The 14,070-nt window shown below is 41.2% G+C and overlaps 1 protein-coding gene across 1 annotated transcript in view; it reads right to left on the bottom strand.

Moving 5' to 3' along the window:
- LOC126191735 (ubiquitin conjugation factor E4 A) overlaps positions 1-14,070 on the bottom strand; it is a 116,008-nt gene that overhangs the window by 55,845 nt on the left and 46,093 nt on the right. The window contains exons 5-6 of the mRNA XM_049932548.1: positions 3,989-4,134; positions 3,674-3,757 (exon numbers count right to left, since the gene is read on the bottom strand). Coding sequence (XP_049788505.1) covers positions 3,674-3,757; positions 3,989-4,134 — 230 coding nt within the window. The remainder of the gene's footprint in view (positions 1-3,673; positions 3,758-3,988; positions 4,135-14,070) is intronic.

The raw sequence follows: 14,070 nt of genomic DNA, 5'->3' as shown, positions 1-14,070 counted from the left end.
GTGAATATTGGTAATGAAACATCACATTCTAAGGATTATTTCTGCATTTGATTAATTAAAATATTCCCATCCAAACACAATTAACTAAGGTGGAGGCATTATTTTTCATTCAACCCTCATAAAATTAAAAAAATTCTGGAACAGATAAATTACTCTTATCATGTCGACTCAATATATGGGACGAATGTACTATGGCACAGAAAATAGCAATGGAAGGGCTTCATCATACACTCAAAAGATTTGAGAAAAAACAAACAGCTCTTGAATTATTCTTTCATTTTATTGTCTGGTGATATTCGACAAACTCTACCAGTTATACCACATTCAACAGTCACTGATGAACTTAATAGATGTCTCAAATCAACAGTCAAAGTTGTTTACGCCAGAGCTCTTCCCAATTTTTTGCCTCATCTCAACTCCGCTCACATACTTTTGTTACCAATTCACGTGCCCGCTTCGTGAGCAGGCAACATTCAATTTTGTGCATAATGTTTTGGGTCCACTGTAGATACTGTTCAGTGTACTACAATAGGCTTAATCAATAGATTTTTTTCAAGTGCAAGTAGTATGGAACATACTGAAACTAAATCACAGGCCTTCTCAAAACAGGCAAAGCTGTAAGCCACACTCTCTAATTTCACTGATGGCTTGCAAATAATCAATTGTGCTATATCCAGTCCAAAAACTAGCTCATTTCTTTCCTTGATTAAAACATACATGTTGTTGTGCAGCTGTTGATAGCAGAGAACATTTTATACATAACAGACAGGAGGCCTGCTCTTTCTTATGTCTTGCCCATATTCTGACTTGTGAACTACATTAATTATGGCGTTCCTGATTTGCAAAATAGCATTCCTATGCAGCACAAGCACTCCGTCTTCAGCCCACGAGTGGCCTACCAGGATCATCTGACCGCCGTGTCATCGTCAGTGGAGGATGCGGATAGGAGGGGCGTGGGGTCAGCACACTGCTCTCCCAGTCGTTATGATGGTATTCTTGACCGAAGCCGTTACTATTCGGTCGAGTAGCTCCTCAATTGGCATCACAAGGCTCAGTGCACCCCGAAAAATGGCAACAGTGCATGGCGGCCTGGATGGTCACCCATCCAAGTGCCTACCACGCCCGACAGCGCTTAACTTCGGTGATCTCACGGGAACCAGTGTATCCACTGCGGCAAGGTCGTTGCCTATTCCTATGCAGACCTTCTGCAAATAATACCTGGAAGTTGTTCCTTTATTACTATTCCTCCATATTTAATTGCTTCTGTTGAACACCTTCTCCAAGCATCTTTTTTTCTTCGTGCCAGGAACAGCTTTTCATTAATCTGACTTTGTCTCTGGAGTGTTGCTGTTCTAATTATTAACTACTAGTGACTTAGCCCAGTTTCACTCAGGTAGCACTGAGTATGTATTACATGGCAACTTCTCTGACATAGAGGTAATAATTATGCAATGTCCAGTAACATTAATGTGACCACTTGTCAATTGCCTAAAAAACTACCTTCTACAGCGTGGACCGCTCCAAGAGTGCAGAAAGAGAATCAATGAGGTACTGGAAGGCACCAATAAGGGTGTAGTGATATATAGAAACTGACTCTGAAGACCAATATGTCTGTACAACTACAACATGACGTATCTGCTGAATGTTTCACAAAACAATTGCTGGATACTGGGAATGGGGATGATTCTGGAGTTTAATGCACTATCCAGCGAGACTCCAACTGAATTAATGTTGTAGTGGTGATGGTTCTCTGCCAACCATTTTGCTGATTCGATATCAAGTTCGTAATATAGTGTTGTACATTGAAGAATGTAACCTCCAGAGGCAAACACTGTTCCATCATCGCACAGCATTTGGAATGCTAAGTCCTTAGGAACAAATTCATTCGCACATGTCTTGAAGCCTTGACAGTCGAAGAGTACAGTATACATTTTGAAAGAAGGTTACACACACACACTTGCTGCTGCTGCTCGTAGATGTCGACGTTATCGGTTCAGAGGACATGATGTGCTGTGCTCCAAATCACCCCCCTTATGTACTAAAATTCGAGTACAGCCGGTTAAAACAACTCCTGTTATCAACATGTGTCGGGCAGCCTTTTGCTGGCGTGGGTGCTTGCTCAGATAATTGTCCTAAAAGGACAAATTATCTCAGCGGGACAGGGACCGCCGCCATCGCGACCTTGGGACCCCGCGGGGCCCCATTTTTTTATCAGTTGCTGACCCTCATGAATCGAAACATGACTGCATCACGTCGTCTCATGAATCCACACAATGCATCACATTTCCCACAAACTTCTGTAAAATCACAACAAACACAAACGGATTAACAAAGTTTTCCCAAACGTCACACAGAATTACAGAAATAATCAGTGCTCAGAGCATGTGCTGTATTGGCAGCCAAAAACAATGATGACAATGCCATCAATTCAGTATTCAAAACAAAACACTAGGTCAAGTAACAACATTTCAATCCATCAATACTGTAACGAATCAAGATAAAGTTGTCAATTATTCAACAGGATTCTTGAATTCACTTGATTTGTCAGGCATGCTGCCACACGTTTTTATACTGAAAATGGACAAGTCCATTATTCTTCTTCAAAACATACATCCACTATGCCTTCGTGGTGTACCAGGCTTTCAGTGAAAAGAACTTGAAAGATGAGAAGATTTAGTTCTGCCACACATCCCAATGATTCTGACAGATATGCCATTTGAATTCAAATGTTTGCAGTTTTTGGGGCAATTCGCATTTCCAATGACCGTGAACAAAGCAGATGGACAATCACTACAAGTGTGTGAGCTAAATTTGGTTTCTCGCATAGACACCTGTAAATTGTCTGCTCATGTGTTGGAAAGCCTTCCAATTTATTCATGTACACACTAAATGGTAAAATAAAAAACATTTTGTATCCAGAAGCACTTCAATGAAGAGAATTTAAACACAAACACTTTCTTCGATTGGCACTGCAACAAATCTGAGGTACTTGCTAGTGAACAAATAAATCTTTTTCATAATCAAATCTGAAACCATTTCTCTCAGATAGAGCAAACTCTCATTTTCACATGAAAGCTCTGCTGCAGCACAACAAATGAACAAAGGTTTCAACCACAGTACTGCAGCTGCTAATGTGACACGGCAGTGTTTGATTTCATGGGTTAGTAGATAACAGTAAAATTATGTTAAAGACAAATCCTCCAATTCTAAAGTACAGAACTGAGAAGCAAAGTGGGGGGAAAAGTGCCCAGATCAAAGCTATGTTAGCGAAAAACAACTGCCAGAAAATAATGGCAACTTATTGGTTTGTTGCCATTCGGCTGTGCCAATCAGCATACAAAGCTACTATAATTTATGAGTCCAATCATCAGCCCTTCAAAACTGTAATAAAACCAATTATACCTACGCAAAATGTGGGCTGATAACATGATTAAAGACAACTCTTATCAACTTAACAATTTTAAATCTTTCAAGTGTCATCCATATTACAACTTCAAGAAATGTGTGCTCCTGGAAATTTACCATGTTTTTTGTAAGCTTAAAGTAGTCTCTCATCCACAGGTCACATAGATTAAAAGAGCATGCAGCTCCTTTTATTGTTGATCAGAAATAGCAGAGGAAGGTAAGCTACAGTTGTGTTGCAGTGCAATGAGTACTGGCCTAATACACTTACCGTGCAATCATACCAGTATTTTGAAACAGTGCTTCATTCTGTTCTTGTTCATGAGTTGGAAGTTGTCTCCATTCTCCAGAATCTCTGTGAAATTTAAAAAGAATATATATATTTTATATTTATTGTAGATAACACAAACAAAAATGTTTTGTAAATCAGATATCTATTATCTGATAATAGGTTTAAACACTTTTAATTTCTTTCATTAACTTTGGAGGAATATATGAATCCATACAGATACGTCATCCACAATACATCTGAAATAACTCTCTCACAAACAAAGCAAAATAACAAAAAATCATTGAACTGTCTTGCCTTGCTGCTTGCATCTGCCTCAACTGTGCCATGTTGCTAAGTGCTTCATCCAAGAGGAATACAGCATCATTCATTAGAAGATTAATGAAACGCAGAAAGATGGGTGGAGATACAGCTTCCATATTGCTCTCAGCCTCAGCAGCCAGCTGCCTGTTAATTATAAAAATCCATCATCACACAATGGAAGTATTGCCAGTTAGGGCGCAAATGCGCACATGCGCGCGCGCGCACACACACACACACACACACACACACACACACCTACCTCATCTGAGCAATTGCAGAAAAGACAACTGTGTTCTTACAATATTCATATATCAAGGAATATCACTTTTCTCTATATACCACTGTGGAAATTATAATAAATGAACTCTATGGCTCATTTCTACTTCAAAATTATTAAGCAAGTGACTTTTCCTACACACTAACATTACCTGGAAGTATCACTTTACAAACAGAATCCCAAAACTTTTCCAACAGCACATCTAACACTGAGTCTTGTCTTGAACATTCTGATCAAGACCCCAATTTGAACCTTCACCACTACCTCACATGCCTTCCAAGAATTCCTAATATCCAGCATTTCTTCACCACCCTTTGTCAGGTCCCAACAACATGAGCCTAACCTGTCCTCTGCAGAATTCCATTCTCTTCGTTCCCTAAAAACTGATGACTCCACTCAGCAGACAAGGAATCTACCACTGTGGTATTTAACTGGTGGTAGTATGTAAGTAAGGGTCTATGCCAGCTTTCTAATGCTTCTACATACAGCATCTACCATCAAGATCCCATCCCTGTGCTACAAACTGGTCTACAGTCCCTCCTTAAACCCACAGATCCCTCACAAGAACTAACAACTCGATCCACAGAACTACTTACCTCACCCAAACCACACGGTCTCACCTTTTACCTTTTCCTAAGAGCCACAAACCAAATCACCCTGGCCATCTCATACTTGCTGACTTCAAAGCACCCACCGAACCTAATACTGTTTGGCTGGTCAACACTTGAAACCTTTAGTACAAGGACTCCCCTGCTATATTAGAGACACCAACAATTTCCTAGAGTGTCTGAAATCTGTGTCCATCCCACACCCCCAAAATAGCCTTGCTTGTTACCATTAATACCACCTTCCTCTATAATAACACTCTCAATGTACATGGTCGGTCTGCTTCTGGACATTAGCGCGACCAGCATCCACTTGATTTCAAACCTATGACATACTTCCTGCACACCTTAACCAACTTTATACTTAGCAACAATTACTTTACCTTTGAGGGGCAGACGTACAAACATATCAGAGGTATGGCCATGGAAACCACGATAGCTCCTTCCTGTGCCAACTTTTTCATGAGTCACTTGAAAAGGGATCTACTGGGATCCAAAAGCCTTCAGCCCCTGGTTCGGTTTCGATACACTGATGACAGTTTTGCCATATGGATTCGTTGTGAGGCTGGCCAGTTAAAAATGTTGGAATCTCCAAATACATTCTCCCAATTAAATTTCACATGGTCGTGTTCCAAATCTCATGCCACTTCCTTAATGTTGACCTCATCCTCATCGAAGGTCAGATAAACACTTCTTTTCACATTAAACCTACAAACAAAGCACAGTGCTTCCATTTCGATACTTGTCATCCTTTCCACAACAAATGTTCCTTCCCGTGCAACTTTTGCATTTGAGGCAAACATATCTGTTCAGATGCAGACTCTTTACTATTGTCACATCAGCCTTCATTGGATGTAACTACTTCACCAGCCTTGTTCAAGAGGAGACTTCCTCATCTGTTGTTGTTGTGGTCTTCAGTCCTGAGACTGGTTTGATGCAGCTCTCCATGCTACTCTATCCTGTGCAAGCTTCTTCATCTCCAAGTACCTATTGCAACCTACATCCTTCTGAATCTACTTAGTGTATTCATCTCTTGGTCTCCCTCTACGATTTTTACCCTCCACACTGCCCTCCAATGCTAAATTTGTGATCCCTTGATGCCTCAAAACATGTCCTACCAACCGATCCCTTCTTCTAGTCAAGTTGTGCCACAAACTTCTCTTCTCCCCAATCCTATTCAGTACCTCCTCATTAGTTATGTGATCTACCCATCTAATCTTCAGCATTCTTCTGTAGCACCACATTTCGAAAGCTTCTATTCTCTTCTTGTCCAAACTAGTTATCATCCATGTTTCACTTCCATACATGGCTACACTCCATACAAATACTTTCAGAAACGACTTCCTGACACTTAAATCTATACTCGACGTTAACAAATTTCTCTTCTTCAGAAACGATTTCCTTGCCATTGCCAGTCTACATTTTATATCCTCTCTACTTCGACCATCGTCAGTTATTTTACTCCCTAAATAGCAAAACTCCTTTACTACTTTAAATGTCTCTTTTCCTAATCAAATTCCCTCAGCATCACCTGATTTAATTTGACTACATTCCATTATCCTCGTTTTGCTTTTGCTGATGTTCATCTTATATCCTCCTTTCAAGACACTGTCCATTCCGTTCAACTGCTCTTCCAAGTCCGTTGCTGTCTCTGACAGAATTACAATGTCATCGGCGAACCTCAAAGTTTTTATTTCTTCTCCATGAATTTTAATACCCACTCCGAATTTTTCTTTTGTTTCCCCCACTGCTTGCTCAATACACAGATTGAACAACATCGGGGAGAGACTACAACCCTGTCTCACTCCCTTCCCAACCACTGCTTCCCTTTGATGTCAGTCGACTCTTATAACTGCCATCTGGTTTCTGTACAAATTGTAAATAGCCTTTCGCTCCCTGTATTTTACCCCTGCCACCTTCAGAATTTGAAAGAGTATTCCAGTTAACATTGTCAAAAGCTTTCTCTAATTCTACAAATGCTAGAAACGTAGGTTTGCCTTTTCTTAATCTTTCTTCTAAGATAAGTCGTAAGGTTAGTATTGCCTCATGTGTTCCAACATTTCTACGGAATCCAAACTGATCTTCCCCGAGGTCCGCTTCTACCAGTTTTTCCATTCGTCTGTAAAGAATTCGCGTTAGTATTTTGCAGCTGTGACTTATTAAACTGATAGTTCGGTAATTTTCACATCTGTCAACACCTGCTTTCTTTGGGATTGGAATTATTATATTCTTCTTGAAGTCTGAGGGTATTTCGCCTGTCTCATACATCTTGCTCACCAGATGGTAGAGTTTTGTCATGACTGGCTCTCCCAAGGCCATCAGTAGTTCTAATGTAATGTTGTCTACTCCCGGGGCCTTGTTTCGACTCAGGTCTTTCAGTGCTCTGTCAAACTCTTCACGCAGTATCTTATCTCCCATTTCGTCTTCATCTACATCCTCTTCCATTTCCATAATACTGTCCTCAAGTACATCGCCCTTGTATAAACCCTCTATATACTCCTTCCACCTTTCTGCCTTCCCTTCTTTGCTTAGAACTGGGTTTCCATCTGAGCTCTTGATATTCATACAAGTGGCTCTCTTTTCTCCAAAGGTCTCTTTAATTTTGCTGTAGGCAGTATCTATCTTACCCCTAGTGAGACAAGCCTCTACATCCTTACATTTGTCCTCTAGCCATCCCTGCTTAGCCATTTTGCACTTCCTGTCGATCTCATTTTTGAGACGTTTGTATTCCTTTTTGCCTGATTCATTTACTGCATTTTTATATCTTCTCCTTTCATCAATTAAATTCAATATTTCTTCTGTTACCCAAAGGATTTCTATTAGCCCTCGTCTTTTTACCTACTTGATCGTCTGCTGCCGTCAATACTTCATCCCTCAGAGCTACCCATTCTTCTTCTACTGTATTTCTTTCCCCCATTCCTGTCAATTGTTCCCTTGTGCTCTCCCTGAAACTCTCTACAACCTCTGGTTCTTTCAGTTTATCCAGGTCCCATCTCCTTAAATTCTCACCTTTTTGCAGTTTCTTCAGTTTCAATCTGCAGTTCATAACCAATAGATTGTGGTCAGAATCCACATCTGCCCCTGGAAATGACTTACAATTTAAAACCTGGTTCCTAAATCTCTGTCTTACCATTATATAATCTATCTGATACCTATTAGTATCTCCAGGATTCTTCCAGGTATACAAACCTTCTTTTATGATTCTTGAACCAAGTGTTAGCTATGATTAAGTTATGCTCTGTGCAAAATTCTACAAGGCGGCTACCTCTTTCATTTCTTCCCCCCAATCCATATTCACCTACTATGTTTCCTTCACTCCCTTTTCCTACTGACGAATTCCAGTCACCCATGACTATTAAATTTTTGTCTACCTTCACTACCTGAATAATTTCTTTTATCTCGTCATACATTTCATCTATTTCTTCATCATCTGCAGAGCTAGTTGGCATATAAACTTCTACTACTGTAGTAGGCATGGGCTTTGTGTATCTTGGCCACAATAATGCGTTCACTATGCTGTTTGTAGTAGCTAACCCGCACTCCTATTTTTTTATTCATTATTAAACCTATTCCTGCATTACCCCTATTTGATTTTGTATTTATAACCCTGTGATCACCTGACCAAAAGTCTTGTTCCTCCTGCCACTATATCTAACATTAACCTATCCATTTCCCTTTTTAAATTTTCTAACCTACCTGCCCGATTAAGGGATCTGACATTCCACGCTCCGATCCGTAGAACGTCAGTTTTCTTTCTCCTGATAACGACGTCCTATTGAGTAGTCCCCGCCCAGAGATCCGAATGGGGGACTATTTTACCTCCGGAATATTTTACCCAAGAGGACACCATCATCATTTAATCATACAGTAAAGCTGCATTTCCTCGGGAAAAATTACGGCTGTAGTTTCCCCTTGCTTTCAGCCATTCGCAGTACCAGCACAGCAAGGCCGTTTTGGTTAATGTTACAAGGCCAGATCAGTCAATCATCCAGACTGTTGTCCCTGCAACTACTGAAAAGGCTGCTGCCCCTCTTCAGGAACCACATGTTTGTCTGGCCTCTCAACAGATACCCCTCCGTTGTGGTTGCACCTACGGTACGGCCATCTGTATCGCTGAGGCACGCAAGCCTCCCCACCAACGGCAAGGTCCATGGTTCATGGGGGGGACTTCCTCATCTATCACATCCAATACTAATGCTGCTCATCCCTCCAAAAAACAACTTAGGCATGCACCTCTTGTTACTCTTGAATTTAGTAATCAGCTACTCCAACAAGGCTATGACTTACTAAAATCATGCCCTGAAATTAGGTCCATTCTGTCTGAGACTTTGCCCACAACACCTAGAATAGCGTTTTGTCACCCCACCACGAATCTCCTGGTCAGATACTACACTCCTTTTGCACCCATATGCCTACCCTATGGCTCCTATCGCTGTGACTGTCCCCGATGTAAGACTTTCCAGGTGCACCCCCCAACAACAGCAACAACAACAACAACACCACAACCACCACCACCTACACCAGTCCTGCAAATGGCAAAACATATACTATCAAAGGGAGAGCCACCTGCGAAACATCATGTCATGTACCAGTGTTATATAAATACCATTTCGCTTTCTATATTGCCATGACTGCCACAAACTTATAAATTATGATGACTGGGCGTAGGCACAGGTACTATGTTGGCAACACACAATGTCCTGTGGCAGAGTAATCTACAACATGACAGTTGTGACCTCAATGTCTGTTTCACCACGTGTGCTATCTGGATTCTGCCCCCCCCCCCCCCCCCCCATCCCCCGGACACCTGTTTTCAGAACTCTGTAGGAGAGAAATGGCATTTCAACGTGTGCTTTGTGCTCTTCACCCACGTGTCCTACATTTCTGTTAACTTCTGTGGTCTCAGCATTTCTTTTCAGTAACTATTCCTTTTCTTCATTATATCTTTAATTTTCTGTCCTCCCCCCCCCCCTCCCTCCCTTCTCATGTCTACAAGTATAATGTATAATGCACTTAGCTTTCTGCTCATAGAGACCCTTGCACAATGTTTTTTCAGTGATCTCTGTCTTGCTTACTATCCTGTCTCCACCATTATGTTCTCAGGTTCCAAAACTCATCTGGTACAGGCAACTTTTCTTCCCATCCTGTTCAATAAGTCTCCCCTGACCCAGGGTTGGGGGCAGCTTTTCCATAACTCTCCCCATTTCCTAAACCTTGCCAGTCCTTTTTCTTCATCCCTATTCCTTTACCTTCAACCATTCTGCTGGAAGAAGGAGCCATTGGCTCTGGAAGCTTGCATATTTCCCTCTCTTAAATGGGTTCTCTCCTGCCACCAGTTGTTGAACAGGTTTTTTTATCCATCCAACTATATTACACACACACACACACACACACACACACCAGCAACCAAGTTATGTGCAGTATTTAAACTTAACTTTGAGCAGTTATTTCCTAAAGTACAATACTGGCCATTAAAATTGCTACACCACAAAGATGAAGTGCTACAGACTCGAAATTTACCCAACACGAAGAAAATGCTGTCATATGCAAATGATTAGCTTTTCAGAGCATTCGCACAAGATTGGCGCCGGTGGCAACACCTACAACGTGCTGACATGAGGAATGTTTCCAACCGATTTCTCATACACAAACAGCAGTTGACCGGCGTTGCCTCGTGAAACGTTGTTGTGATGCCTCGCGTAAGGAGGAGAAATGCGTACCATCACGTTTCCGACTTTGATAAAGGTCGGATTGTGCCTATCGCGATTGAGGTTTATCGTATCGCGACATTGCTGCTCATGTTGGTCGAAATCCAATGATTGTTTGCAGAATATGGAATCGGTGGGTTAGGAGGGCAATACGGAACGCCGTGCTGGATCCCAATGGCCTCGTATCACTATCAGTCGAGATGACAGGCATCTTATCCGCATGACTGTAACGGATAGTGCAACCCACGTCTCAATCCCAGAGTCAACAGATGGGGACGTTTGCAAGACAACAACCATCTACATGAACAGTTCGACGACGTTTGCAACAGCATAGACTATCAGCTTGGAGACCATGGCTGCGGTTACCCTTGACACTGCATTACAACAAGAGCGCCTGCGATGGTGTACTCAAAGATGAACCTGGGTGCACGAATGGCAAAACGTCATTTTTTCGGATGAATCTAGGTTCTGTTTACAGCATCATGATGGTCAAATCTGTATTTGGCGACATCGCGATGAACACACATTGGAAGCGTGTATTCATCATCACCATACTGGTGTATCACCCGCCGTGATGGTATGGGGTGCCATTGGTTACACGTCTCGGTCACCTCTTGTTCGCATTGATGGCACTTTGAACAGTGGACGTTACATTTAAGATGTGTTACGACCCGTGGCTCTACACTTCATTCAATCCCTGCGAAACCCTACATTTCAGCAGGATAATGCACGACCGCATGTTGCAGGTCCTGTACGGGCCTTTCTGGATACAGAAAATGTTCGACTGCTGTCCTGGCCAGCACATTCTCCAGGTTTTCCCACCAATTGAAAACGTCTGGTCAATGATGGCCGAGAAACTGGCTCGTCACAATACGCCAGTCACTACTCCTGATGAACTGTGGTATTGTGTTGAAGCTGCATGGGCACCTGTACCTGTACACGCCATTCAAGCTCTGTTTGACTCAATGCCCAGGCATATAAAGGCCATTATTATGGCCAGAGGTGGTTGTTCTGGGTACTGATTTCTCAGGATCTATGCACCCAAATTGTGTGAAAAAGTAATCAGATGTCAGTTCTAGTATAATATATTTGTCTAATGAATACCCGTTTATCATCTGCATATCTTCTTGGTGTAGCAATTTTAATGGCCAGTAATGTATTCAAAATAAGATCAATGAACAATAAAAACACGTGAATAACAGCAGGTATAAGAACTCCCCCTAGATCATGAAATATCTCAATTCTGTAAGAGCTATTATCAAAGATGCAAAATGATGTACAGGAAAGCGTCACTTGCTGCAAAAATGCCAGCAAATGAAAAAACAATACTTAATGCTGAAGATGAAACAAAGCAGTATGGAATATCGTAAAACAACAAATAGGAAAACAGAGAAAGAATCATAACAACTTACAGATAAAACACAGGTGTAGGGTGAAAAATGATCACCAGCAAGTAGTAAATTTTGTGAATGAATAATTTTCAGGTCTAGCAGAGAAACTAAAACAAAAAATCTCAACGTCAAATGATGTTCCTGTAAAAAATTATGTGGCAAGTACAATGACACTGTTACCCAACACACAATATAAAGTTAGGAAAACAATACAAAAATTATGTCAGTAGGCATAGATGAAGTGCCAATTTGTGTACTTAAAGAATGCTTAGGCAGCCTATAATGGCCGATTAACTGACACAGTGCAAAAGTCTTTCAGCTTAGATAACTTTCCAGAACATCTAAAACAGCCAAGAGTTGTGCCTCTACTTCTGGGCTTAACAACTCACTGATTATGAGCAAGAGCACTTGTGCCCTCTCAGGCTCTTGCTTGCAAGCAGAGCAGTTATGGCATGGTAGGGAGTGAAGGAAATGCGCATGCACCAAGCAGTCAAAACAACACAGGAAAAGCACAAATGGTAAAATGCGGGAGAGTCAGTTTTGATAGTGGTGTAGTCTAGGAGCAGCAATGGTGAGTTGGAATTGTGTAGCACCAAGAACTTTTTCACATTTTAATCAACATTGCATAAAATCTCATTTTACACAAAAAGATCACAAAATGTTGAGTGTATCATAAGACAATGAATACTTCCAAGAGATACAATTTACAAAGACACTACATGCTCTACAACCTCAAAGAATGATTGTGAAGGACCTGAGCATGTACAAAAAAATTTTAAACTTAAAATGTAGGTCACCTGAGGAGAAGAAAAGAGAGAAATAAAAATTATCTGAGTGTAGCACCTGCATGAGCTACAAAGCTGCGCTACTTTTAGCAAAGTCCTTGCGCCCTTTCATGGACGGTGATTTAATAAAGGAATATTTGGTAGTTGCTGCTGGACATTTACGTCCATTTCAGGTAGAAATGTTTCACGTGGTGCCATTATCAAAAATGGCAACCACGTATCCCACGCAGACGATATTCAGAGGTGGCTTGCAAAACCTTTGTGAAGAGTCTGTTGCATAAACTTTAGTGCTCCATTAAAGTGTAGACACACACACAGCTGGGTGTAGCATTTTTAACAACATTGAAGAGAATGTAGAATATATAGGTTTCTCATGGAATTTAAACATTTATGATTCTGCAGATGCAGCACTATTCATGCAGGAAAAGAAACCAGAATTTATAGCACCCCTAAATGGGAAAATGAAAACACATCCAGTATCTAATCCACAGTGATCTGCAGCTTGAAGTAATTGATCTGCTGTGCAACAGTAAATATAAAGACAGTCTATATCTTTCGAAGCATATCCCTCATGATCGATTTCATCATTTACACAAGTCTTCACATGGCTTCCCATCCTATTCTCTGTGACAATGGCAGGGATACTGAGTTGCAATCATTGTGCCGGTTTCTGCATGGGCATGTAAACTAACAAGCTGTCCATGTGAATGGTCACTGCCAAACTGTGGTCAAGAAACAGCTGGACCACCCAGTTGCCAAGCACACTGCTCAACATTAATGTACAGGGTGTCCCACTCAAACTTCTCTGCTTTCAAGGACCCACGAGAGAAAAGCCACAGTAGATATGACAATGAAAAATGCACCACATCGTAAAGCATCTCAAAGAATGTATATTCCCGCATCAGAAGTGCCCAGTATTGTTACCAGAGTGCAGCATCATTGCATGAAGTGAAAATGGTTACTCCACAGCAGAGCGTGCAAGCAGGAGCGTGGTTTGCAAAAACAAAATTGCCAATTACTGTGCAAAGAAATTATTGTCGTGTGTATGAATGTGATCCACCTGATGTGAAAACAATTAAGGAATGGTATAGGAAGTTTCTGGCAAAAGGAAGTGTTCTGAAACATTCTGGCGGTGCACGTTACAGAGTTTCATATGAGACACTGGAGGACATCAGACAAAGGTTTCTCAGAAGCCCACCTAAGTCAATTCGTCAAACATCTACACAACTTGAAAAAAGAGACAGCATTGGTCGTATATTTTTTACTATTGCAAAATCGATTTTCTGTCACTGAGTGACCATCTTCAGTGC

The sequence above is a fragment of the Schistocerca nitens genome, chromosome 1, assembly GCF_023898315.1.
Source record: "Schistocerca nitens isolate TAMUIC-IGC-003100 chromosome 1, iqSchNite1.1, whole genome shotgun sequence".
Taxonomy (NCBI): domain Eukaryota; kingdom Metazoa; phylum Arthropoda; class Insecta; order Orthoptera; family Acrididae; genus Schistocerca; species Schistocerca nitens.
The sequence above is the reverse complement of the archived record's forward strand: the minus strand, read 5'-3'. Positions and strand labels throughout refer to the sequence as shown.